Here is a 27,456-nt window from a genome sequence, read left to right on the forward strand (position 1 = left end):
AGTCCGGTGAAGGAAGATGGGTGCCACTGGGAGCAGGAATGTAGATTACGTCAACGTAGGAAGACTTAAGCTTAAAACAACAAAGTGCGTTCTAGTGATAGAGGGATCACAGGGAGAGAAGCACATATGTGAGAAGAGGTCAAGAGTAAAAGTTGGGAAGATTTTCATGTCATCCACAAAGAGGTGATCAGCTAACTCAGGAAGAGGTTGTAGAGGGTGAATAGGGTGGAGCCTTGTTGGACAACGGCAGGCAGGGAAGGTGGATCAAAGGTGCCTCTGTTCCTCAAGATGGAGAAGAATGTGAAAGGTAGGAAGTTGTGAATTCTAAGCAGAGGCAACAGATCCCCATCTGCAGGGCTGGTGTCCAGGTGCCTATGCTATTCGATCCCACCTCTTAAATTCTGGCTTGAGTCCAGAGGGATGCAGTATCCACGGCTCTGCTGCACCTGAAGTCGTAAACATGGTTTCCAGTTGTTGAGTTTGCAATGAATCTTTGAAGACCACTTCCCCATAGTCCCACATTTATGACCGATCCCTTTGGGGAGATTTATCTCCTAATTCTTGACACTTCTCCAACACCTGCAGCGTGGAAGATTTTTGGGCTGACTGCATGTGCCATGCCTTTCGGAGTCAGCTTTAGGGCTGACTAACGACGCCACTGAGCAGTGCTAAAACAACATGATCAGTGCCGTATACCTTGTTAATAGAATGGTCTCCCAATGCACTTTCTACAACTGCCACCTGCTCCCCAATATTATCTTTTTGTAATGCTAGAGTACTTTTGGTTTTTGAGGAGTGGCCAGATAATTCTGCCATCTTGTAAAAGAGCAGACATTAAAGCGTTTAGATATTTAGTATAGGTTTCAACTTCAGGGGGGGGATTTACTATTTCAAGAAACACCAAGACACCCGATTAAGCGTGGCAAGTAGTTTGAAAAGTCTTCAGCCTCACAAAGTTGCGGCAGGGCCTCCATTCATGCTCGCATACTGAAAGTTTAACAATTCCATTGCACCCCTAGCCGAATCAGTGGGCAACATGTCATGTAGCAAGCTACTAGCCAGGCATAAAAAGCCACTGGTCATTTAATTCTAAATATACACACAGCTTACAATTTCTTATCCGCAAAGAATCAATTTTGACTAACCAATGGCTAGTGGAGAGTGCAAAATGTGAGCCCTGTAAATGCACCCCAAAGTTGGAAATCTCACATCCCGACTACTTCCATAACCCCACAAACAGCCCATCCTGCAGTCAGCAGACTTATTAGTGGGTTATCTACAAAAGAAGGGACAACATTTACCATTTCGATGCACACCTAGACTGGGTTTAAAGCAGTTTTTTTTATTTTATTTTTTTATCTCACAGGGGTCCAATGCTTGACAACATTGCAAGAATACTGGACAGAGCTTTCAGACTGAGGGCACAATTATCTGCTCCCCTTTGCTCAACACCAAAACCTACTTTGCACTCTTGGAGATGCATAAAGAAACAAAGGCTCTGGAAAAAGGAGCTCACCCAGCTGCTCAGAAATAATGATTGTCCGCCTAATATTTGCTCATGCAGACGACCTAATGCCACGTGGTGTATATTTTTATTATCTCTAGACTTAGACAAACTCTGAACCAAAAAAAAATAATAAAGGGGGTTCTTTAGAGAAGGATAGTGATAAAATCCCTTCTGCAAAAGAAAAACAAGCAAATTGCTTGTGCTAGAATAAGGGTTAGTTGTGCAGGAAGCATAAAGGGAGGTGTCGGTCTGTCAAAGGAGACGCCCACAAGTAATTAGCATAGTGTCCGGTTATGCGTGGGGGAGGCCGAGTGATAAATCGAGGTGTTAAATGAGCCCTTCTGTGTGCTGATGCCTTGATGGTGCACATTTCACCATCAGCCTCAGTATTTGTTATTCTCCTTTTGAATGACAGCAGCCTTTAGTTGAGTTATTTCCTGGATTGTTGACTGTGGGTAGTGACGACTTCTCTATAGCGGATTAAAAAGCATGTGTGGTCCATTTTGCTGGGCTCAGCATTTCTGGGTAACCTAGGGTTATGATACTGCCATCGTCGGACTGCGCCGTTCAATTCAGTCCAGACAAAAGGAGCCTACATCCTTAGCGGAAGTGTGTTATGGGGTGGTGAACCTATGCCTCTTGACTGAGGAGGAGGAGGAATCTGGATATAGTTATCAAGGAGGCGATGAACCAGATTTGTCAGAAGGTTAGTAGAGAAAGACAGCGGACAACAAAGTTATCATAATTAGGTTGTCTAGAGAGCGGGGGTGACCACTGGGGCAGAAGTGATGTAGGGTGGAATTGGTAAGGAAGATGAGCTTCAGACCGGGTTGGCTTTGGTGCTCAGGCTACTAGGGAGGCTTGTGATTGTCTTACAAGATCTTGGAAAGAAAGAAATATTCTGTTTGACCATCCTCCATGGCTTAGATAATCGGAAAACGTTGAGCAGATCAAGAATGCCCACTATGCCTACCAATTTAGGTCCCTACTGAGATGCATCACTGAAACAGCAACCATGCAGGCTGAGGATGTACTGCTTATCATGGATAAAATGGGATTAATATCTGAGAGAGAATACAATCTGCAAGAGTGTACTGTCCTTGGTTTTCTTATTTTGCAAAGCAAAGCAAAGTGCAGGTAGTTTCTCTACATCAAAGTGTGTTCTGCTAAAGAGGCACATTTTACATATGTGATCTGTGGCAAACAAGTAAGGTCACTGGTGATACAAGAGTAAACTAGAAGCTCAACGAGTATGGAACATATCCACTACCATTCATATAGTACTCACATGGATACTGTGCTGTACATCGTCAAAAGACGGACCAACAGCTGAAAGGTGATGTGGCCATTTTTTCAGCTCAAACGTTACAAACAACTTCAAAATGTGCAAATGAAAAATTGAAGACCATGTTAATGTTCTCTTTTAAAAGCCTACAGGCAGGAAAGGCTAATATGGAGATTTAGCATATTCAACAATTGTATTGCAAAAAAAAAAAAAAATGCTTATATTATTTAATACAGTCTGTAAACTCCCAACTTAGTGGAGCCAGGATGGCTACCAAGTAACAAAGCCTTTGCCGTGCTCCGCCATGACCAACATATGAATTGTTCTACTAGAAGGCCATCACGGGTGATCACAGTGGATTATTTTTGGGGATTACCATCAGGAGATGTGTGGTTATTGAGTGCTGCCTGTGCACGGATCTGCTGGACGGGTCGGGTCTCCAGTGAGCACCTGGGCGCTTGAGGAGGGAGATATGAGGGGCGCCGTGCTCGCACAGGATATCAGTGAGACACACTGGATGTGCCCGCTACTGGGACTTTAACAGCAGGTGAACACTGAGGCTCCCAGGGCAAGCGGGCAGCTATGTGCAGATGGCCTCTAAATGGCCTCTAAATGTTTCTATAGAAGAGCGGGGTGCGCCGTAGCAGCCCTGGACCGGAGCTGAAGATCAGAGGTTGGTAAAGGTGGCTGTTGGGTCACATTGTAGAGGGCAGTCATATCGGCAAGTCTTTGAGTGCTAATAAGCCAAGACTGACGGGCACTCGGTACCGGAGGAGAGCAGGGAGACAAGGTTAGCCCCATTCAGGAGGGAAGTGGTTGGTGGCTGAAGGAAACATTAGTATCTACATATTGTTCTTTACGGCTGCCACCGATTTGGAGGCACTCACTGGGTGTAAATCACCATACTGGACATATAGGATGCTGGAGCCCTGAGGGGGCGAATAGAAGGCATTAAAAGACAATACTGAAGGGCGCTGTTTCCTATGGTAAGGGGCACAAAGCATGGTGTAAGAGCTCCTTAACAAATTTTCTGTCCCTTGTGGATACAGATGCCAGGGAGAGGGGGGGTAAAGGGGAGACCTCGTGCAAATTGAAATTAACAATTGAAAAGAGCTAAAGTCAGAACAGCAGTAACAGTTGGAGGTTGAGATGAGAGGGTGAGATGGCAGCACTAGGAGGTACCCGATGTGCAGGATAAGCAAATAGATGCCCCTTCTAATGCAGATTTGAAGTTCTAAATCATTGAAGGAAAAAGCAAATATTTTGAAAGATAGACACTCTCCGTATCCTTGCACAAATGAGGCAGAATGTAGATAAGACAGGACCCCTGAGGCCGAAAAAAAAGATTATCCACCCTAGAGTATACAGAAAATAATGTCAGAAATGAATTAAAGAGGTTACAAGAAACGGGCAAGGTACAGACGGCCAAGCTGACAGATTTAGTGGATAGATCGAGAAGGAACAACCTACGAATCCTAGAGCTGCCAGACAATACTGACTAGGTAAACATGAAGAGGTTTCTGGAAGGATTCCCCCCACGCCCCCCATCACCACTTACGGATGGAAGTTAGTTGGAGGGCATAGAAATTGACAGAGCGCATAGAAAGGATTGCTACCACGAGATGTGATGATTAAAGACACCTTCATAAGCAGGACAAGGTGAGGATAATCAGATGCTCGGCAACAGGGGACGATCATGTACAATGGATCACAAATTTAATTTTATCTGGACTTGGGGTGGGAAGGGTGCTTGAAACAACAGAAGAGGCGGCACACTTCATGAAGGGAAAATAAAAAGGCTGAGATCCAAAGGCACTGTGTATGTGCTTCTTTCTCCAGATTAGTTAGTATTGATGTAGCAAGAAAACAGCATTTATTTGACGAGCCGGCGAGTGCAACTCATTACATTGAAACTGAGATAATTAGGACTTGTGCGATTAACTTGGGAGTGTTCATCTTACAGCTATATAGGTCTTCTTTAGACACATGATAGTATTGATGATGTACAAGATGTTAAGTGAGTTGTCACATTTTGGAAGGGTGTATTGGCCTAGTACACAGTGTATACACTATGAAATTGTAGGGCATTGGGGGGGGCGGTTTTAATGCGTGCATCATCATTTTGCATAGATTATACAGACTCATACGTCCGATCATTAGTGGTTTCTTTCTCACCTGTAGAGCTTCTGTGCTCACTAGTGGCTCCCGTTAGGTTGAGCTGCAGTATATGACAGGAATCTCTGGGATTACCTAATGGGTTCATGTTTAAGGGGGGGGCAGATACTATCTGCACAGATAGTTGCAATCCAGTGGGGGGTAGTTAAATTGCACAGGATGACTGTTGTGGGGGTGGGGAGGGAATACTTTCTTTCCCCACATATGAGACAAATACATTGATGATGCAAAGGAGCCTCCATAGGGGCAGCTGAAGCAAAGACATAGACAAGTTGATAGTCCTTATATACTCTAGATTAGATGACCAGCTACAGAATGTTATCCTGGAATATTAAAAAAGGATAAACAGAATTGTTAAGAGGGCGAGGATATGGACATACCCAAGAAAAAAGCAGATTGACTTAGCACTTCTCCAAGAGACACATTTGTCTACAGAGGAATATGGTAAAATTGGGTACAAGGTGGGGAGCTGTGCAAGAGGGTTCCTCATTTTCCTCTTCTGCCAGGGGGTGATGAAATGAATCGAGAGGAGTGCCATGGTAAACGACATTCAAGATAGTGGACCCCAACGGCAGATATGTCCTACGCCTCAAATATTGATGGCTCTCAATTTCTCATGCAGATAGCGAGAGTATTAGGATTATTGATGGATATGGGCAGGGGACTAATTGTATTTTGCATACAGCATGGGACACGTCACGAATGAGAGGCAGAGTATCAGGGCCCGGCATCTTGCACAAAGTAGTAGAAGACTATGAGTTAATTGAGGTTTGGCGATATATGCGCCCAGGATAATATGCGTTTGGTGAAGGCAGCAGAATATCTAGATGAATCCCATAAGATCATGCCTCGCTATCAGTTACTTTTGCCTGGACACCTGACAAACCGCCAATTCCACAATGTAGCAAGGCAGGATGAACACACCAATCAATAGGGCACCATTTACTTGGGTCTGACACCTTTTCACATTTCAAATGGAGTTTGAAAAAAATGTATTTCCAAAGCTTGTGCAGTAACTGTGTAATTCAGCCTTATTCCTGTGTTTTTATGGCGACTGGTTCAAATATCACTGCCACACCTAATCAAGATCATCTTCAGGTGGCTGCATACAACAAAAACAAAAGACAAATCTCATAGTGTAGTAAAGCAACCGTTCTCTTAATGTATGCCAGCTTCCACTTTGAAAAAACTGCATCATCTGATGGACAACCTTAAACTGGTGTTTCCTTATGACACAACTCAACCAGTGCCCATGGTGTACAATCCTAATTCTTATCGTGTCTCCAATATCATGCGACATTAGCTCAACTTCACACCACCATGCAGTGTAGATCACACGTATAACTTGAAATCAACCTGCTATACAAAATTCTGATATGGTGAAAGCCTCCAAGTGCAACAAACATTGCAATCCACCAAAGCAACAAACGTCTGTCGCGTCTGGCACCAAAATCACTTCCCAAAGTGGAGGTTATATCACATACAAATACACACCTTCCATTCCCCTGTTTAACCAACACCTCTTCTCTAGTACGGCTTACCTGACAGCTATGAACCATAACTCATCTAAACAGCTCGAACTGAGCCATGCCGGTGTTGTGAATGTGTGACCATTTTCGCACTACAAAAATAGAAGACGCTCCGACCTGTATTATACACTGTACCGAAACATAGTGGCCATCTTGAACGTTCAGCATTTTTCCGTGGAGATGGTAATAAATATTAACACTAGAACTGAAATTTAACAAAACCATGTACAAATGATTATAATGCGTCTGTACACAAGTGTTTCTAGAGGAGACAGATTGAAGGCAGGACAAACTATCCTTCTAGGCTTTGTGACATTTGGATTGTGCAAGTGCAACAAAAAGAAGCGCAGGAGGAAGGGAGAGGGGGTGCGATCAGGGCAGCAAGGCTGAGTAAGTTCAGCCAGGGCAGCGCAGCACTGGAGAAGTGCAAGGGGGCTGTAGGAGTTAAAGTTACAGTCCCCAAGTGCGCAGTAGGCCATTACGCAGTGCAAGGAAGACTGGTCATGGAGGAACTTGGTACCCAGGGAGACTGAGGGTAGCAAGCAACCAGTCTGCGCTGCAGACAGGTCAGTTATCAAGGAACCAAGAGAGTGAAGGAAGGTCTTGAGCCACGTCCAGAACCTCGGGGGGGGGGGTCAAGCTCAATTTTGAGAGGGCCACAGAGGCCGTTCCAGAGGGAGGCACCTGCAGAGGAGAGAGATCTACCCCACACTCTCTGCTTGGAGGAGCGTCTGACCCTCAGAGTTAGAGGCAGCTGAGCAAACGCTAAAGGAAGGTCTTTAGGCAGAGAGAGTTGGATATATTTAGGAGCCTGGCTACAGAAATCCTCGATGCATTGGGTCTTGAACTTGATCCTTGCTATCAGTGGAGAGATTTCAGGGCAGGACAGATGCGGACCCTGGACTTGAGGCCAAGGACAAGCCTTGCAGTCCTGTTCTAGATTAGAGTAGGAGAGATTTTTTTTTTTTTAAACAGCCTGTCGTATAAGGAGTGAAAGGAGAAGATCAGTGTTGTCAGTGAACAGTTGATCGGAGAAGCCATCAGAAAAGTTCAGGGCACCAAGAGCTGAAGTATAGAGAGTGAAGAGAAGTAGACAGACCCTTGAGGAACTCCAACAGTAAGGGGGCGAGCGGGTAAGTAAGGATGTTCCAGGACACCTAAAAGTGTCTAGGGACAAGGTATGAAGCAAACCAAGCTAGGGCCTCATCTCCGATGCCAAGGCGAGCTAATCTAGCGAGAAGGTCATAATGGTTGATAGTATCGAAGGCAGCAAAGAGGTCAAGAAGAATAAGAATAGATGAAGAGTTGCTGACATTAAGGAAAGCCATCTTGGTAAAATGCTGAGGTCAGAAGCCACATTGAAGAGGGTTGTGAGTATCAAGGAACTCAGTGAGTCAATTTGCTACTCGCTAAACGATTTTTGAATAGTGTGGTAGAAGAGGGAGAGAGCGAAGGTTGCCAGGACAGTGAGGATCTAGACCAGGTTTCTTAATGAGAGGGATGACAGTAGCCATCTTGTAAGAGGAGGTAAACGTGGCATTGTCAGAGAAGTTGAAGAGGGGAAAAATGATGTGGAGCAACACCAGGAGATTTAACAATGTGTGGGGTCAGTGGGGCACAAGGATTGGCCTTGAGGAGTAGGCCAATAATCTCATTAGGGTTGCTAGGGGCAAAGGAAGGGTAAGAGTGGTGGAGAAAAGTGAGCAAGAGTAGAGGAGAGGGAGGTAGGTTTAGGAGGTTAGAGAATTGGCACCTATGTCGGGGGGGAAGAGAGAGGGAGGGAGATCCTGCAGACCCCCCTCACTAAAATCCTGCCTAAAGTCTCCTCCCAGGTGTACAGGTAAAGGCAGGCCCTTCCTGATCCTGACCTTCGAGGTGGTGAAATGCGGGAGGATCATCTAGGAGGAGGACAGGCCCAGGGTGGTGAAGAGATCCCGTGGGATGAAACATGGCATTTATCTTTAAAAGGGAAGAATCGTTTTAAAGGTACCAAGCCATGTAATGGCTTTCTGTCGTTATGATATATCTGATGAACACATTAAGTCTGTGGATGTGGGTAAAGTTAACGTGACATCTTTAAATATCCCAAAGGACAGACCATTTGAGAGGTCTATGGTTGAAAATCCCCCTTACTCTGAGGAACAGCGACAGGAAACATATAAATAATGTTGTAAATGAACTGCCTTCTCCCTTTAAAGTAAACTCTTGTAACTTTTCCTTAAATGCATTTAAGAGAAGTAAATCTGCATTTAAAAATAAAAAGCTAAGAAAAACGTTAGTTGGGACTACAAGTCCCACAATCCCTCAAGTACTGGGACGAGGAAGAGGCTCAAGAGCAATGTTGCCGGAGTAGTCAGCCTGTTAAGCAGAATGACCCACACCTGAGGGAAGCAGAGGTTTAAAAAGGACCCCTCAGGTGCAGGACATTAAATGGCGCTGTAGCGGTCACCGAAATAGCAGAAGCAGAGCACAGAGGTGGCAATCCAAGCAGAAGTGGGTAAAATGTAGGGACGCCGAGACTTTGACCAAGCAAATTTCAGCTGCCCATCCTGAGAGGGTCCCATTTCCCATAAATCTGTAGTGCAGCAGTTGTGCAGCGGAAGAAAGACTGCTTTTCCACATGTGAACCTGATTGAAGAGATTGTGCAGCAAGAAGCGTGCCAAAGACTGTGGCTGAAGAGTGTTATGCAGCCAAGGGTCCCAGTAGCGAAAGCAGCTCCTTAACTGTGTGGCAGTACTAAAGATACCTTCACTGAGGAGGAGTGCGTGTCCAAAAGAGAATAGAAGCAGCGCAAGCCCTGCAGAACACGAAGGGAGCAAGACAAAAGCCGGCGAGTCTTACTGAGCAGTCTGATCTCTTGCGCGAACATAGGCAGGCAACAGTATCCAAACAGAATTCGCTAAACCGACCATTTGCTACCAAAAAGCTGTTTTTCTTTGGACATTTCCAAGTTGTGGCAAAGCATTGTGACCCAGAACATCATTGGTGGCATTTGATGAAAAAGAAATTATTATTTAGAGAAGAAAGCTTTCTGTGGGTTGAACATGGCAAAAGAAATTCAGTTTAAACAAAGTGAAGGAGCCAAGAATTAAGTTGAAACTTTGTAAACCTGAATTTCCTTGTTCCTCTATGTTGAACATTGGAGCTGAACTCAACTTGAAACCTGGGGAAGGGGAGCTCACCCAGGTTAGAAAGACACTGAGAAATACCATTGTTGATATTTGCTTTATATTTGCTTTATATCTTCTTGTGTATTGTATGCTTTAGAGTGAGGGCCAGGTATTCTTTAGTGTTTCCTTTAGTTTTTGATAGGCAGGTAAATCCTCGTCAGATTAGGGATAGTGAGGCATTTGTTGAAACTTAATAAAATGGCATATATTTGAAAAATCATCCAAAGGTTGTCTGCCTCAATTTTCTGACCCCTCACAGTAGTAAGAGGGTAGTGAGAGGATAAGAGTGCTCTTGTGACAGATTGCCATTTGACAAAGGTGCAGAAGCCCTTTTTTCAATTATTAAAATGATGCGGGTAATTCTATCTCTGATCAGATTCCCCTCTCATAATCTCCATACCAAAAGCATAGTGTATACCCTTGTCCTGCTGCATCAGTATCCTGACTTGCAGTGCCTGCCCTACCAGTAGGGTACCATCGTATCAGAGGCTGACCAAAAACACCATTTTGAGAAACAAGACCAGTGCGAATATAATAGTACAAAGAAAAAAAAACTGGATTCCAAATACAAATGATTTGGTAACATATATAGAATTACAACTCAAAGAGACAAAAATGTCCTACAACGAAAAAGACTTCAAAATGATGACACAGGGGTAATGATATCCCCCCCCATAACACACCTGCATATAACATACATACCACCTAACAGTCCTCAAACGAAACATACAATGTGCCAATATCGCTAAACATAAATGTATTTATTTATTGTTCATTTGTAAGGCGCGTACACATCAAGTAAATGGTGTCAAAGCGCCCACAGGGCAACGGGGAGGAAACATGGGAATGAATGGCAAATATAACAATGAAAGAGAGGCGAGAGAGAGACACACACACACCCCTAGGAGTAAATTGCAAGCAGCTGTTGGGTGGCTGGCAGAGATCATTTGGTAAGAGTGGTCAACTGCTAATAAATAAGTGTAGGCCTGTGGTAGCACAGGCCAGTTGGCGGCCAAGACAAGTGCTGGGAGTGGGAGGCCCAGGACCCAGGTTGACATATAAGTGCCCTATTCACCAACGGGGAGATGGGGGGTGTGGGGGAGGGGAAAAGGGAAGTCTTGAGGAGCTTACAGAATTTGAGGAGATCCGGCTGAAGAGGAAGGGTAGGCTATCCTATAGGAAGAATCCAGCCGAGGAAAGAGATTGGCCACCACCTAGCTGTTAAGCAAAGCGCTTGACACGCAGAGAGTTGGTGTTGGAGGAACGTAAAGATCTAGAGGAAGAGTATTTAGTGGGAGCCAGTTGTGGATAGTATGGTCCCCGATCCTAGACAGCCTTATAGATGATGGGATTTAAATTTGATCTTGCAGCAACTGGGAGCCTGTGTAGAGATTTTAGGGCTGGTATGATGAGGTCCCTGGGCTCAAGGCCAAGGATAAGTCTTGCAACCTTATTCTGGATTAGATACCTCCTACTGGGACATTTTCCTAAATCTTCACAACTCTTGAAATGCCATTTAATGTATTATTACGATTCCAGCAAAAATGAAGAGGGTAGGGTGATTGGAAGGGAGCACCCCTTCCGATTTTGATTTCTGTGGGGAGGACATGACTAAAGATTCTGGAACCCTTCTTTTATGTGGTTTGGGAGGGGACATGTGCGTCTTTGCCTCAAATCCCAAAATTCCTTAAGAGGGCCCTGTCTAAATCTGTACCCTTGCAAAGATAGCACACTAGAAAAAGTCATGCAAAAAAACAGGTTGAATAAGGAAGGCTTCTGGCATGGGGTTGCAGCATAGAGTTCTTCTGACTAGAGTGCACAAGATAGATTCATGATTGGATACTGGTGACAACTGACATTTGTTGGTTGACCAGGAAACCATATGTTTGTAGATTTTCAGCATGTTGTCTCCAGATTTACAGTACACATTTTAATGGACCAACATGAACGTTATAGGCTTACCTCTCAACTCGCATGCTTTTGGCAGGTGCCACCTGCCATGGAATCCTTTCACTCAACTGACAAGTCACTAACCCACCCATTAACATCGCCATAAAATTCAATGGGCTCTGAACCACCATAAAAAGTCTACTATTCTCACCCGCCCTGGGTACAGAAAAAAATTGGAGGTATGATTTTAGCTCAACTTAGCTACATCCAGGGGGCCTCATCAAAATATCCATGGCTCCCAGACAAACGGAGGTATTTCGTATTTCCTTTTTGCGGTGCTGCTGGTGCAATGCATAGCAAGAGGGCATCACCAAATGTTTTGCCCCTACCCTGCGACAGACCTCAACAGAACAAGTGCTGGAAAAACGTGCCAGAGTGTCACACGTGCTGGAAAAAAGTGCCAACGTGTAACATAAAACAATGGAAATGCCAGGAAGCACACTTCACACGCGGAAAAGTCACACAACTGAAAAGTTTGTATGGCTGCATTTCCGCCCTTTTCTGGGACTAGCCGGCAGCTCGTCTTTCTTTTCTTTCCGCAGTTTCTGTTTAAGCACAAGGTGACGTCCCAGCTGAGCCAGGCCAGGTGGGTGGGTGTGCAGTGATGTGTGCCCTCACCTGAGAATGTTGTCGGCGTAAGTGAGCAACAGCTGAGAGGCGTCCAGGAAGACGGCGCGTTCGTTTTGGCAGAGCTCGCTGACAGCCGAGGAGGCAGAGGCCATGGCGAACCAGGCTAGGAAACTGATAGAGCCGGAGCTTCAAGAGACTGCAGTGGGAGGGAAGCAGCCAGTGGAATCTGTGTTGGGCTCGGTGACGTAGACATGTCAGATGCCGGATGACTCGACCCAATTATGACCGGCCAATAGGCATAGAAAGAGGACAATAGACGGAAATAAGGCACCCATCTTGGAAGGGCAATATTTATTTGAATGGACGGTACCATGTGGGCTGTTCCCAGTGGTCTGCAAACAAACCTCGCAAAGTTATTTTATTTTTAATTGCTGGAAAAATATACATGAGGGTTTAGAAAAATAATATTTAAATACATTTATCTTTAGTGAAAGTTTAGAAATACGGATTATGTACAGCCTGCTCTGTAATTTCAAATCAGCTCATTAATCAATGTGAAGGCAGCTGTGTCTGCGCCAAACGGGAGCTATGTCGCTTACAAATTCATCCTGCACATCCGCTATAGAGTTGTTACAGAAAAAACGAGTTTTCTTCCTGGTGTCTTGGACATGGTCTCGCACACAAAGACAGTTTCGTTGACACTATTGGGGGGAAAAAAGGGTATTGCGCATGCGTGTGCGCTGTGTCAGTCCTCAATTTTTGTCAGCCTTATTGGTACGGGCGGAAGTAGTTGTTTCCTTACCCATTACTGTAAGTAATATTTTAATTTGTGTACATTTCTTTTAATTTATGTAATTATTGCAAACATTTTAGCAGTTATTGGCGAGGGTCCCGTGCTAGAGACATTTTTGTTTATTCGGTTATAATTAATTGCCAAGTGTCCAATCATAGTGGCGTGATTTCAGTAGGTTTAACCAAATTGTGGGGATTTACACTTTGCCAAGTGTATGCCATTCGGATGAACTAGTACAGTCCTAGTTTTAGTTTTGTATCTTGTGCCATGTAGTCCAGAGTTTAGAATGGGAATATCCAGGGTTACAAGTCCCAGAATGCAAAGTTAAACCTCAGGACTGGACTGGCGATCCACCCCCCCTCCTCCCCGAATGGCTTCTGCTTAGAATTCTTGGACTTGAGGTTTTTGTAAGTTTCAAGTGAAAAGTCCCAAAATCTAAAGCAAAAAAAACAGAATTGTATGGGGCCACGCATGGAAACTCGAGACCTCTCAATGTATGCAACTTACACACAGGGTCCAGGGTGCCACATTGGAACCCCTGCCATGCCAGATCGGCGGGAGTCTTTCAAGGGCTCCGCCGAGCTGGCGTGGTGAAGGTGCACTATTGAAATTAATTGTGCACCGCTCTTGTGCTGGCACTGGGCGCTCCATCATGGGAGCAGGGTGCTTTTCATTTCAATAGGGTACTGCTGCCCTGGGGCAGCCTTTGAAAGGCTCCCCCATGCTGCTTTGGCAGTGGTGCTCTATTTAGCAGAGCAACCCCAAATAGGTCTTCTTTGATATGATATTTTATTTGTATGGCGTTCATACACACGTGTTTCATAGCGCAACGAGGCAAGTGAGGGAACAGGGGAGGACACAAACAACGATCTTACTAGGCCCAGTGACATTGAGAACACGCAAGTGTAGGGGAGAGGGATGGGGGAAGTGCAAGTGGAAAGTGCAGAGGAAGTGCTATAAACAACAACTGGTAGTGCAGCCACATGGTGGCAAGTGCAAGGTTTAAAGCGCAGACAATGGGTGTCTGATAAGTGCAGGTAAGGGGACTGTAGTGTGACAGATACAGACCCAAGTGCAAGGGTTGCCACGAGGCAGTGCAGGTGTGTGGCTGGGTGGGCAGGGACCTGGGCCCGAAATCAGAGGGCAGCCAGGTACCCAGAGCTGCAGCAGACAGATCAGTAAGGGAGAAGAAGCAAAGAGGAAGGTCTTGAGGTGCTTTCGTAACCGGAGATGGTTCACCTCAAGTTTCAGAGTGGCAGGGAGGCTGTTCCAGAGGGAGGCCCCAGCCAAGGAAAGAGATCTACCCCCAACTCGTTGCTTGAAGAAGCGACTGATCCTGAGGGAGTTGGAGGTGGTGGGAATGAAGAGCTCCAGTGGGATGGTATTTACAGAGGGAGAGTTGAAGGTATTTTGGACCCAGGCCCCAGAAAGCCTTGTGGACAATGCAGAGGGTCTTGAATTTAACTCTTGCAGCCACTGGGACCTAATGAAGAGATTTCAGGGCTGGAGAGATACGATCCCAGGGCTTGAGGCCAAGAACAAGTCTCGCAGTCCTGTTCTGGATGAGTTGCAGAGGGCGGAGAGTAGAAGCAGGCAGATTTAGAAATAAGCTGTTGCAGTAGTCTAACCTAGAGAGAACCAGAGCTCTAGAGTCAGTAAGCTTCTGGGGGAAGGAGAGGAACCGAAGAATACCTCTGAGGAGGTGCAGTTGGTACTTTGACTTCTTAGAGATATCAGAGATGTGAGGAGAAAAGGAGAGTGTGAAGTCAAAGATGACCCTGAGGTTCTTAGCCTCATAGGTGGGAGCAGGAAGAGGACCAAGGGAGGCCGGCCAGAGAGTGACAGGAATGGAGGGTGCATGTGTGCCAGTGAGGAGAATCTCCGTCTTACTGGCATTAAGGCAGAGATCATTGGCGGCACACCTCTCCTGGATGGCAGATAGACATTCAGAGATGAGGGAGGGAGAAGAGGTGGCAGAGGGAAGCCTGAAATTAGCTGAGTGTCATACGCATAGCACTGAAAGTTGGAGGAGAGAACGGCAATGCGGTGGGCAAGGGGTGCCATGTATTGGTTGAACAGCCAGGGAGGGAGGTTAAACCCCTGGGGAACACCACAAGTAAAGAGTGAGATGGAGGAAAGGAAGGACCCAAGTTGGACCTGGGATGGTCGATCAGAGAGGAACGCGGTCGGTGATACTCGGGTTATCACAGAGATGACAGCTGGTTGGAGTTATCTGGGTCGGGACTCCCAGTCTACCGCGCACCTTGTTTATGGAGTAATTGTATGTTAGCCCGCAGCCTGGCTCCTGGTTTGTCTGGGGACCAACTCCGGGGTTCCCAATTGGCTGAATGAGTAGGTGGGATGGGGTGGGATCCACAGGTTTGCCATCCCACCTACTTGTCACAGAGATGGTTGAGCATTATGGCATGGTTGACCATGTCCAAGACAGAAGAGAGATCTAGTAGCATGAGGGCAGAGGGGATGTTGGAGTCAAGATTGGAGAGCAGGTCTTCACGGATGTTCAGGAAAGCAGTTTCAGTGCATCTGGCAGCTCTGAAACCAGACCGATGATCATGGAGACAACCAACAGTCGGAGTGAAGATTACGTTGAGAGATGGCCAGCTTTTCCAAGAGTTTGCCCAGGAAAGGAGTGATAGAAATCAGGCGATAATTAGCCGGGTAAGATGGGTCTGATGTGGGTTTTTTGAGAAGCGGGTGCACGAGAGAGTGCTTCAGTGTGGAGGGGAAGGCTCCAGCATGAAGGAATGGTTGCAGAAGTCTGGCAGAGCAGGAGCAAGGGTGTCAATGTAAAAAAAGATGGGAAGGAGGGAGGAGAGGCGGCTGCAGGGGGGACAGAGGTATCAGAGAGAGAAGGGGGGGGCGAGAGGATGGACAGGATATCCTGTTTTTTTTAGATGAAATTAGAGGCCAGGGCCTGGGAGGCGACAGGAGAGGTAGAGACTGCAGCAGGGTTGGGCAACTCCTTGCAGATTTTAAAGAGTTCGGCCGAGTTGTTAGATGCCGCAGAGATGCAGGCTTGGATATGGGCTCTCTTCTTCGTGCGGACAAGGAGCCGGTAATGCCTTTGGAGTAGGCGGCAGGCCAGTTTGTCAGAGGATGCACTAGAAGCACGCCTTTTCCTCTCAGCCACCCTACACTTGCATTTAAGGGTAACTAGGTCAGAATTGTACCTAGAGTTGCACTTGGATTTGGGCTTCGAGCGGATCCTCTTGACAGGAGCAAGAACATCAAGAGTATCAAAGATAGAGGAGTAGAGCGTGGAAAGGGTTGTTTCAGGATGTGAGTCAGCCAGAGGTGGAGGAGGGAGAGAGAAAGTGGTAGCGAAAGACTCAACTGACACACGCTTCATGGATCAGATGACCGAGAAAGTAGGTGGAAGTATTGGAGTTGGCGTGGCCTAAGGGGTAGCGAGGGAGAGATGGGAGGAGAGGAGAGAGTGATCACTCCAGGATAGAGGAGTGGTCAGAGGGATAGAGAAAGAAGGGGAGGGAGCATCCAGAGTGTGTCCTGCAGAGTAATTCGGGCAGAGGGGAGAATAGAAAGAGAGAGAGAGAGTCGCAGAGGTTGGGAAAGACTCCAGATGAGGGACAGGAAGCATCCAGATTGATGTTGAAGTTTCCAAGACGGAGGAGTTGAGTGGTCGGGGCCAGAAGTGAGGAGGAGCGGTACACCCACTCAGAGAAGAAGGTGGAGATCTGACCAGGTGGCCGATAGATAGTAGCCACGGTAAGAGAGTGGCCAGGAGAGAGAGAAAGCCTACAGACAAGGCATTCAAAAGAGGAGTAGGCCTGCATAGTAATGATAGAGGCAGAATCCACTCTGGGAAGATCAAGGCTACACAACCTCCGGAACAGTTGGGTCTGGGCGCGGAGAGAGGATCTTGTAGCCATCAGGGAGGAGAGTGTCAAAGCTTGTGACAGAGCTGGCCGTGAACCATGTCCTCGGTGAGATCGAGGTGAAGTTCTTCCAGGAGGCGGCAGATGTCAGAGGAGTGTTTGACAGCTGAGAGAGAATTGAGAGTAGCAATATGGAGAAGGATGCCATCCTTGATGTACTTCCAGGGAGGGGTACACATCAGTGTTACGCCCTGCAGAGGTGTAGAAGGAGCCCGAGGGGAGGCAACACAGGAAGGAGGAGAGGGCAAGGTAGCCAAGGAGGAGGCAGAGGGGGGAGACAAGGAAGCTGAAGGAGGGAGAGACGGGACAGCAGGAGAAGAAAGGAAATTGATGAGACGTTGGAAGCGTCTGTCAAAGAGGAGAAGGTTGGCCTGAGGACCTTGGACCATGACAGTGCCATTAAGGTAAACATAATGATGACCTTAGAGGAGTGGAAGGGGTCCAGGAGTGCCTCCCAACGGGTGCCACCATTAATGGGTGAGGAAGAGAAAGGCGATAGCACAGAAACCATATGAAGAGTCCAAAGGTCCGGTGAAGGAACAACAAAGAGGATGCCAGTGACGGTCTGTCTGGAGGAAGCTCTGCAGTAGGTGTCAGCGATAGGGAGACTAGGCTTAGAGGCCAAGATATTATTTTTGATCTTCTTCCTGCCAGACATAGTGAGAAGGGTAGGATAGTCAATGGATAAACAGTCAGAATACATGGAAGGGACGGAGAATGCCATATGTGTTGTGGGGGAAGAAAAAGAGAGAGTAGCAGAGGAGGCCGGGGGTTAGTCGGGATGTGGGGAAAAAGAAAAAAGGGGTAGCACTTGGTTGTCACTGGGCACAGTTAACTTCAGAACAGCAGCAAATGTTACTAACCGCTAAGTACAAAATAGCCACAGATGTTACTAACAGCCAGGTACAAAACAGCAGCAGATGTTACCAACAGCTAGGTAAAAGAAAGCTGCAAATGTTACCATGCTAGGTACAAAACAGCAGCAAATGTTACTAACAGCCAAGTACAAAACAGCAGCAGGTGTTACTAACAGCTTTCAACAAGGCAAATAATACAATGATCTAAATTAAACTGTCCTGCAAATCTATTTATCTCAGATATACATATATATATATATATATATACTCTAAGGTATGTTTCTGTACTCTGCTAATACAATGTATCAGATTTAGGTTTCCCTCTGCTGTCCGAATGGCAAAGTGCACGTCTGTGTGCCCTTCCACTTCAACAATAGCTATCATTTTAACAAACAGAATGAGCATGGTTCTACGCGGTCACCTTCTCCTTCCACTATCGCAATCATTCAGAATAATTTTAAGTTGCTTCTTTCCACCCCGACTTCTCTTCACACAGGGCACGGCGGTTCCACTGCCAACGGAGTACGGAGGATAGCACAGAGGAAATGCCCTGGTCTTGGAAACAAGATCACGCAGAGCAACAGATCCGCACTTAGAAACCAAACTCGGGTATCGTATTAGGCACATTAATGTTCTCGGAGTAGGCACTGGAAGAGCTTACCTCCTTCCTAACTGACCGCTCTTCCAAAGTCCTACTGGGCACCTTCTCCTCCCCTAGTTCCTCCTCCTCCTCCTCCTTCTGTGCCTTCCCCCCAGGGCTGCATTCTTTCGCCTTTTTAACATCTACCTTACTTACATCTACCTTACTCTGCTGGCATGTCTCATTTCCTGCTTCTCCCCCAACTTCCAGTGCTATGCTTACGACACACAACTCTTCTTCAAACTTCCTACAGATGCCCTTGCACTCCTTCATCCCTGAATGCCTCTCAGCCACCCAGGTGTGGTGTACCTCTAATGGTCTTTGCCTCAATTCCAGCAAAACAGAGATCCTCCCTATTGGGAACCCGGCACCTTACTTCTTCCCTTCACTTTGGCCTTCTCCCATGGGCTGACCCCCTACTCCCTCCTCGGAAGCCAGAAAACTTGGAGTCATCTTTCACTCCTCTCTCTCCTTCCTCCCTCATAGTCAGGATATTGCCAAGAAGTCCCACTTTTAGCTTTTCCTTTGGAAAGGAGTTCTACCTTTCCTCACCTTCCCCCTGGACTCAATGTTACCCGGGCTCTGGTTCTCTCTAGGCTTGACTATTTCAATAGCCTCCTGCTTAATCTACCTTTGTCCACTCTGCGACCCCTCCAGCTAATCCAGAATAGGGCAGCAAGACTTATCCTTGGCCTTAAACCCAGGGACCGCATTTGATTTGTTGCATACTATCTATTAGTACCCGTGAGGGACAATCAGATTGTTTCAAACTATTTATTAACTGAAATGTCAGGATGGTTGAATGCCTAACTTGCCCCATGCTAAGGTAGGATTTCCATTCCTGAATGAAACTAAGGAAAGTCTGAGTAAAAGAGTTCCACTTAAAAGTCTGTCTGTGTCCAAAACCTATCCTTGCCTTCACAACTACAACAAACCCATGTGTAGGGATGTAACAGTCAAAAGAAACAGTGTTCAACAAAAAGTTCTGAGCTTGTTGCTTTCTTTCAGCTCCCTTCCCTAAGTATAAAACAGTTCCACAAAGTCTCAAAATTGTCTTTTGTTTTCAAGTTCAGGATTATACAATGTTGTAATGGTTCTCTGTATTCAGGTTTCCAGGTTCCACATGTCACAGCCCAAAGCACCAAAAGAAAGAGTCATGGAATTGCAGGATTCCCTGTTCCAGGACTTGTATTTCACTGTAGTTCATAACTCAAACAAAAAGGTAATGAAGTCTCAGGGTTCCCTTCCGCAAGACTTGTATTCCACCATAGTTCAAAACACACAACAGAAAAGGCTGGGCTATTTTCTTTATCCTTCTTTTGACCCATGCAGGTTTACTTCTTTTCTTCATGAAATAAAGTTATTTTCAAGATTTCATATAATTAATGGAACCGACATTCAGTGATTTAATCAACCTGGAAAGTTCAGTGGTGTCCAAAATGTAATATGCAGTGGTTTCTAGTGATTGCACAGTTCCATTCATTGCCAATGGTCTTGTGAAGTATTTTCTGCTTAATTATAACGTTTGCATCCAATTCAGTGTTTTCTGGACATTGTTTTGACTTATGCTCTTGGTTTCCTTCAGCCCGCTATGAAATATTGGTGCCTTTCACTTTAAGAGAGCTTCACAATACTCAGAGACTTTAGAAACCATTCTGCTTTAGGAAACGTGACCACTCCGATACAAAGTATTTCTGGTTCTTTGAAGTTCAACAATGGAAAAAGTCCTAGGAGTGGAGACATTCGAAAACGTGCTTTAACGCACGCGCCCACTTTGCTGCTAGATACAAGGTATTTCCGCATAAATAGAAATGTTTATTCATTCATGCTTTGTGCACAAGGTTTCTTACATTGCAGAAGCTCACTGGTCTCTTAAGTTGCAGTCCTCGTAGCGCAAAGCACACAGTCTGCAGCTTATGCTGCTTGGGGTCCAACCTCTGCCCCTTTGATACCCCTTTGCCGGCTTCTCGGCAATGGGGAGCAAGCACTTCACTTGAAAGGGAAATGGGCAGCCTTTCCACCCGGCTCCCTTATAAGCTGTTAGTCCGTTCCACAAAGCTCTTTCTCCTATGCCAGGCTGTTTCAGGTCAGCTCTCCTGGCAGTATCTAGCGTCTCGGTATGCTGTACATCTCGGATTTCTCTACAGCAGTTCCCTCCTGCGGCTCGCCTCTCTTCCAGCACAGTTCTCTGCTTCTCATACAGGACTCGCTGCTGCTGCTCTGCATATTGCTTTTTCCTCCTCCTGTCTTATACACCTGCAACCCTCCAACAGGTTGCACATGTGTTCTCTCAATCAGCGTTGTCTGGCCATAATTAGGAGGACATGCCAGACCTTCACACCACTTTGTAGTCATCTTCCTCATCCCAGTACCGAAGTGGTGAAAGTGTGTGGTGTTCATTACTCTCAGATGCCACATCCTCATCTCAGTACCATCAAGTATCCCATATGGGGAATTTCAGGGGAGCTGACTTAAAATAACCCATAAAGATTGGGGGAGAGTTAGGTTGATCGTCATTAGGAAAAGGGGATACCATGTCTTGCCTGAGGTCATCCCACTCCCAATCCTCAAGGACCCTCCACCCAGGTGATCCTCCCTCGCTTCTCCGCCACCAGGGTGAGGATCCAAAAGCGTTGGCCTTTCCCTGGCCACCTGCGCAGAGGATCCAATGGGGTTAGGAGTGAGAACACCCTCTTGTTTCTCACAGACCCCATGCCATGAATCAGATACATAATAGATAATGGGTTATTTATCTGCCTTATGTTAGAAGTTTGTGGTTTAAATGAGGATTTGAGCATTTGAAAAGCCTTTTACTTGACCGTTTGGCCCTGCTACCCCCGTAAACACAGAAGCTCCACCAAAACTCGGCTTTTGTAATATAATAGGTTGAAGTTCTTAAAGTGCAGGACATATGCTCTGAATATTTACAGTTGTATCTGTTCAGCTCAGTTAATGGATTCAATACTGATTAATGGTGGGTCTGTGTTGCCAAAAAGATTATCTCTGGACCTTCTTCATTGAGAACTGACCTTTGAATAAGCACAGGCCCGATTTACAAGATTCAGTCTATGTTAACAATTTTAAAGTAACATGCATGTAAGAAACAATGGGTATGTTGTAATTATCACTGAAGAACTTAATACTGTATGCCTTATCCACAAATGTAACTCAATGTGCATAATACATACTTCATATTGACTTCTCATCTTCTTGTAGAATAATATAATTTACTTCATGCAGGGGTAAAAATGTCAAGTTGCAAGATTCTAGCCAGCTAAAAAAAGTCACTTGTCCTCTAAGTTCTCCTAATTTACACAGTACACCACTTCCTACTCGCCAAGAGTCCTTTATTACTATGCAATGGCTAGTGGCGAATGCACATTTCGAAGCCTGCTTTATGGCTCTTATGTGTAAAATGGCTCACAAATAGCACTGTTTGCGTCAAACATTTGCTGGTAGAAAAACTTTGGTTTATGACATTTTAACATAATAAGGATGAAAAGGCATGTGCAAGGCACATTATTTAGTGGCATGCAGTATCTTTATATTTAATAAACGTGACATGTTCTTGAATTTTGTCCTATTCAGAGCTCTGTAATCAATACAGCTATGCAAGAAAGAATCCTTTGTGGACATAAAGAACAGAGGTGAGGCAGTTGGTGATTGCGATTGCTAAATAACGCTTTTAGCAAGGTTCTCTTCCAAATATTCTTTTAGGTGTTCATTTCCTCTTCCTAACAAGAGACTAAATCCGACTGCACTGAATAGGAGCCCCTCCTTCCAGTTTTATTTTACAGTTTTATGGTCGTTGTGGTGGTAGTACTCCAGCCTCATATTTGTCAAAACATCCCAGAAAGTTTAGTAGAAAACTAGCTGAGCTCCTAAAGCAGCTCAAATGCAATGAGATAAGGCTCCAATCTCTGCCAAGTGAATACCTACTTCAAATCCCCATGCTTACTCTGATGGTTCTTCAAAGAATATATCTTCAAGGCAGTTTTCAGCGCAATAGGTTGAACCGAATTCCATGGACCTTCTCCCCCCAACTTATGCTAGGGTTGTGCAAGGTTAGCCATGGCGTTTTGTAGGATGAACTGGAGGTGTGGGACATCAATCAGTTTTAAAGCTAACTCCTCCCTATAGCTGCCAGACACACCCAGTTAACAGTCCCATGATAAATAGGCCCTGCGGAAAGTTGTGAACCATCTAGAGGCCGTACCTATTGGTCCAAACAATCGCAAAGTAAAACTGTCTCCTTTCTTTATCAGGAGAGAGAGGCAGGCAGGTACCCACTAGCACTTGCATGGGTTCTGTAGAGAATGGTATCAAGGATATTCATAATCCAGCCGATCAGAGGTTGCATGGATCTCCAACAGCACAAGAAGAAAAGAAAAAAACAACAGAGGAAGGTTATGAACCATACACCTCTAGGAAAGATGACTACGTGAGGCTCCGACTTGTGTTCATAGTATATATACTATATTTATGCTGGTATTTGATGCAATGCTGTTCCTATGTGTTTTGTAAGTGTAATGAATTACATATTAGAAATAAACATAAACTTAACTTAAGTTAAAGTACAGTGCCCTATTCAGATAGCAAAGGTGGACCAGAAGACTGTAATAGTCACAGATGGAAGGACTTGGTGCATGAAAGGAATAGTGCTGAAGAAATCCAAGAGGCAGAAAAACACAGGCCAAGCCAGGCGATGTCCTCAACAGGAGCATCACAGATAGTCTCAGGGGGAAAGACTGAACAGATTTCAGTGGTCTGGAAAACTGTAAGTAGGTTTCTATACTATGACAGGAACACTACCTACACCCCTTCATGTTCTATTTCCCTTTAAAACCTCTTATTAATGTTTACACATTTAACCTACCTGAATTTCTATTTCCCTGGTTAATGAAAGGGGGTGTTGTTAATGTTCTAAATCCATCTATATTTTGTATGACAGCAGGCATCATGCTGGGAAGCACAGGAACACTTGACATGCGATTCATTCTTCTGCAATTCAACCAAAGAGTTTCTAATACTTGTGAGAAACCTAAAGGTATTCTCACTCCTACTCCCCCTGGATCCTCTTCTCAGGTGGCTAGGGAAAGGCCATTGCTTTTGTATCCTTACCATGGGGGCGGAGAAACGAGGATGGATAACCTGGTTCGAGGGCCCTTGGGTATTGGGTGTGGGGTACCCTTGGGTTTGACATGGTACCGCCCTTTCCCTGTTGAGGAACAACGTAGCCCTCCCCGGCCTTTGTAGGCTACTGTAGAACAGCTCCCCTCATATCCCTACATTTGACATTTGAAAGTACTGGGAGGAAGAAGAGGATAATGAACACTACACCTTTTCATCACTTTGGTACTGGGACGGGGACGATGCCTGCAAAGAACTGTGAGGGTCATGCATGTCCCTTTTAACTATGGTCAGGCAAGCCTCATGGTGAATCCATACCTGCAACCTGTTGAAAGGTTACAGGTTCCTAAAGAGAAGCCAGTGAAGCAATGTGAGGGGAGACAGGGAGGCCTGCGTTTAAAGCTGCCAGCAGGGGACCTGTGTCATGAGGATCTGGTGGGGCCTGATGGTAAGTCAGGACTCCGGCCGCAGCCCAGGAGAACTGTGGAGCCCCCAAGCCAGGTGGGCTGTTGGATTGCTACAAGAATGGGAGCCTTCGTGCTGGGCTGCCTATTGCAGCATCTGCGAATGAGCCAAAAGAAAAGGAAGCCGTCCTTGTGGAGGAGGCGGAGACGGGGCGGGTGCTGCAGCACCAGAAGTGCGAGCGGTGCTCGCAGGGACCGGTCTGTCAACCGGCTAAACAAGCAAGATGAAGGCAGCCCTGAGCTGCCAGAGAGGAAGCCGTAGACCAGTGAGTGTTGAGGAAGGCACTCTGAGCCGTGGCACCCCTAGAGCACTGTGGGTGAGTAACACAGTGCCGCTTAAGACTTATTGAACGCCGCGCGGCGTGAATGTTTGGCATTAGCTTTGCTCATCGGCACCCTTGTTTCCGGACCGGCAAACTACGAATCTGCCTGCTGGAGCCGCTGTGCCCGACAGGTCTGACCCTGCCTGGCGCAGCGGCCACAGTAGGCAGACTCTTCACAGGAGCAAAGGCACCATTGCCAGCGGTGCCGGTGCTCCCGGGTCCCCAGTCGCATAGAGTCCAATAAGACTCTATGGGAATGGGGATTAAAAAATGTACCAGCGCCTGACTTCCCGGCCGCCGGACGCGTAATGAGCCGGTGGCACCGGGAGGTCAGACGCTGGTAAATTATTACGAGTTCGGTGGCAACCCACTGGATGACCGGCAGGGTTACCTCCGGACCCGTAATGAAACTTGAAACATTGATGAAATATTTGAAACATTGCTAAAATAAATATATTGAATACCGAACTGGGTGCAAACTTGAAACATTGATAACGCTGAACTACATATATTGAATACCGAATTGAGTGCAAAATTATATATTGAATACCGAACTGAATAACAATTGGAACTTAAGCAAAAGCAGGTATATTGAATACAGAAATGTGTTTTATGGGCAAAGCTAATGCCGAACAGAAGTCAAGAGGAAAGTGCCCATTTGAAAAGCATTATTCAGAAAATGGTGCAAGTGTGAAGAAGTGTAATAAAAGGTGGGGTATGAACCAGACACCCAGAAAGTGAACTTTATAACTGGAAACAATGCAACAAGGACAAAACCTGGCAAAAGAGGTGTGACAAATGGGGCCAAAGCCAAGAGGCTAACTGGGAGAAACCAGGAAAGTGTGACGCTGCCTCTAAAGTCAACAGGTTGAGACTTGGCAAATGAATGTGAATCTTTACACAGGAACAAGTACAGATTAACTTGTGTGAACTGGAGAGCTTTGGGTTTCCTGGTTGCGTGACCTGTGATGGGTGGACCGTTTGGTCTGACAACTGTGCCTAAACCAGTGAGCCCTAAATGAAGAAAACTAAAAGACATTGTAAAAGAAACCAAAGAGAAGCTCTGTAACCCAACTGGTGAGGCTAACCAGAGGATGCTACGTTGAAGTCTTGCGGAAAGTGAACCCTGAGACTTGATAGACTACAAGTGCTCAAGACCCCTGTGACTTTGAACTGTGTTGCTTGAGACTTGGGGAACGGAGCACTAGGGATTGTTTGGAACTATATTGCATTGAACATGGAAAAGGTAATGTTAAGACTTTGTGAACTTTCTTGAACTTGGGAAAGGGAAGCTTAAGAAGAAGCTAAGAGCTGGACCAAGCTCAGAACGTTCTGGAACACTATTTCTTTCTTTCAGTATTGACATTCCTACACATTGCTTAGTTATAGTTGTGAGGGCAAGGATAGGTTTTGGACACAGACAGACTTTTCAGTTGAACTCTTTGACTCAGACTGTCTGTAGTTTTGTTCAGGTAGGGAAATTCCACCTTAGCATAGGGCAAGTTAGGCCTTCTACCATCCTGACATTTAATTTAATACATTGGGCCTATTCATAAGTTTGCCGGTCCGGAAAGAAGGGTGCCGGAAAGCTCACCGGCACCCTTGTTTCCGGACCGGCAAACTACGAGTCTGCCTGCCGGAGCCGGTGTGCCCGACAGCTCTGACTTGCCGGGCGCAGCGGCCTCAGTAGGCAGACTCTTCACAGGAGCAACGGCACCATTGCTAACAGTGCTGGTGCTCCCGTGTCCCCGCTCACATAGAGTCCAATAAGACTCTATGGGAATGGGGATTAAAAAATATACCAGCGCTTGACGTCCCTTCCGCCAGACGCGTTATGAGCCGGTGGCACCGAGAGGTCAGGCGCTTTTTCAATTATTACGAGTCCGGCGGCAATCCACTGGTATGACCGGCAGGGTTACCGCCGGACCCGTAATCTGGCCCATTATCTTATTTTTAAATTTAAGGATTAAGGTCCTCGTCATGAGTTGGGCCTTAGCCCTTAAATCCGACGGTAACGCTATTACCGCCGCAAGGGTTATCCCAATCGTGAGTCGGGTGGTAAGTGGGAATTTTACCTCCAGCTTTTTGCTAGAGGTAAAAATGGCCCCTTACTGGCTGTTTTCAACCATTTTCGGCACTATTGCCACAGGCGCAATTACCTCCTGTGGTAATAGCGCTCCCCAGCCCGAGTGGGTCCAATGGGCCCAGTGGTGAATGGGAACATACTGCTGTACCGCTACTCGTGATCCAGCACTAATAGCGCTGAACCAAGTAGCATTAACCCCATTTCTGCTGGTGGTATTACCGCCAGGATACCTCCAGACTCCTGATGAGGCCCTAAGTCTGTTACCTGTGTCTTACATCATGATGCCTTCACACATTTCATTTTTCAAACAAAAGAGGTAGATCTACCGGCCTACTTAACCATGTACATATCACTGCTGGCCTTCTTAAACTACTGTTGGTCATTACCGGCCTATATGATCTTTTTTAGGGTCACTATCAGCTACTTACCATAGTGTTAGTCACTACTGGCTTGCCAAACCTACTGTTGATCGCTACCGACCTGCCTACCTAACCTACTGTTCAATGTTACTAGCCCTTCTAACCTGCTGTTGGTCTTTACTGTCCTACTTAATCTACTGTTGGTCAATAGGAGTTTTCGATCTGTGAGTTGTTCACTACGGGCCTAATTAACCTACTATTGGTGACTAGTTTCATATTCTCTATTTGGCTGCCCTTGCTCTTCTGTTGGATACTACTGGTCTATTTTATCTTCTCTTGGTTGTTATTCGCAAACTTGTACTAAATGCTGGGTTCAAAATTCTGGCAGCTATTTAGGTTCTGACTAGGGCCTACAAGAGCCTTTGTTAGCTTGACACCTACAGCTATCAGGAGCTATGTTTGGCTTCACTAGCCAACTGGTATACATACAAATAGACATACTTTACCATTGTGTCTGGGAATTTGCTTAAAGGTGCAGTAGTAAACCTTTAGAAGACCTATAAAGCATGAATGGTGAATTGTACTAGATACAAAGTTTATATCTGCAGGTCTTTGGGAAATTTGATTTGTTGCATACTATCTATTAGTACCCGCGAGGGACAATCAGATTGTTTGAAAATATCTGATTTGGCCCTCGTCG

General features: G+C 45.8%; 2 protein-coding genes across 3 annotated transcripts in view; one reads left to right on the forward strand and one right to left on the reverse strand.

The window, feature by feature from the left end:
• NGLY1 (N-glycanase 1) overlaps positions 1-12,511 on the reverse strand; it is a 520,539-nt gene extending 508,028 nt beyond the window's left edge. Inside the window, exon 1 of one of the 2 annotated variants that reach the window (XM_069648769.1) lies at positions 12,236-12,511. In XM_069648769.1, the coding sequence (XP_069504870.1) occupies positions 12,236-12,339 (104 nt within the window). In that variant the 5' untranslated portion in view covers positions 12,340-12,511. Of the gene's footprint in view, positions 1-11,629; positions 11,824-12,235 lie in introns of those variants that run through there. The other variant, XM_069648767.1, reaches the window with a different exon arrangement.
• Positions 12,512-12,892: 381 nt separating this feature from the next.
• The window catches only part of OXSM (3-oxoacyl-ACP synthase, mitochondrial), a 128,792-nt gene continuing 114,228 nt past the window's right edge, over positions 12,893-27,456 (forward strand). The window contains exon 1 of the mRNA XM_069648770.1: positions 12,893-12,997. Coding sequence (XP_069504871.1) covers positions 12,917-12,997 — 81 coding nt within the window. The 5' untranslated portion in view covers positions 12,893-12,916. The remainder of the gene's footprint in view (positions 12,998-27,456) is intronic.

This window comes from Ambystoma mexicanum, chromosome 2q (genome assembly GCF_040938575.1).
Source record: "Ambystoma mexicanum isolate Mex_15411 chromosome 2q, UKY_AmexF1_1, whole genome shotgun sequence".
In the NCBI taxonomy this organism is placed as follows: domain Eukaryota; kingdom Metazoa; phylum Chordata; class Amphibia; order Caudata; family Ambystomatidae; genus Ambystoma; species Ambystoma mexicanum.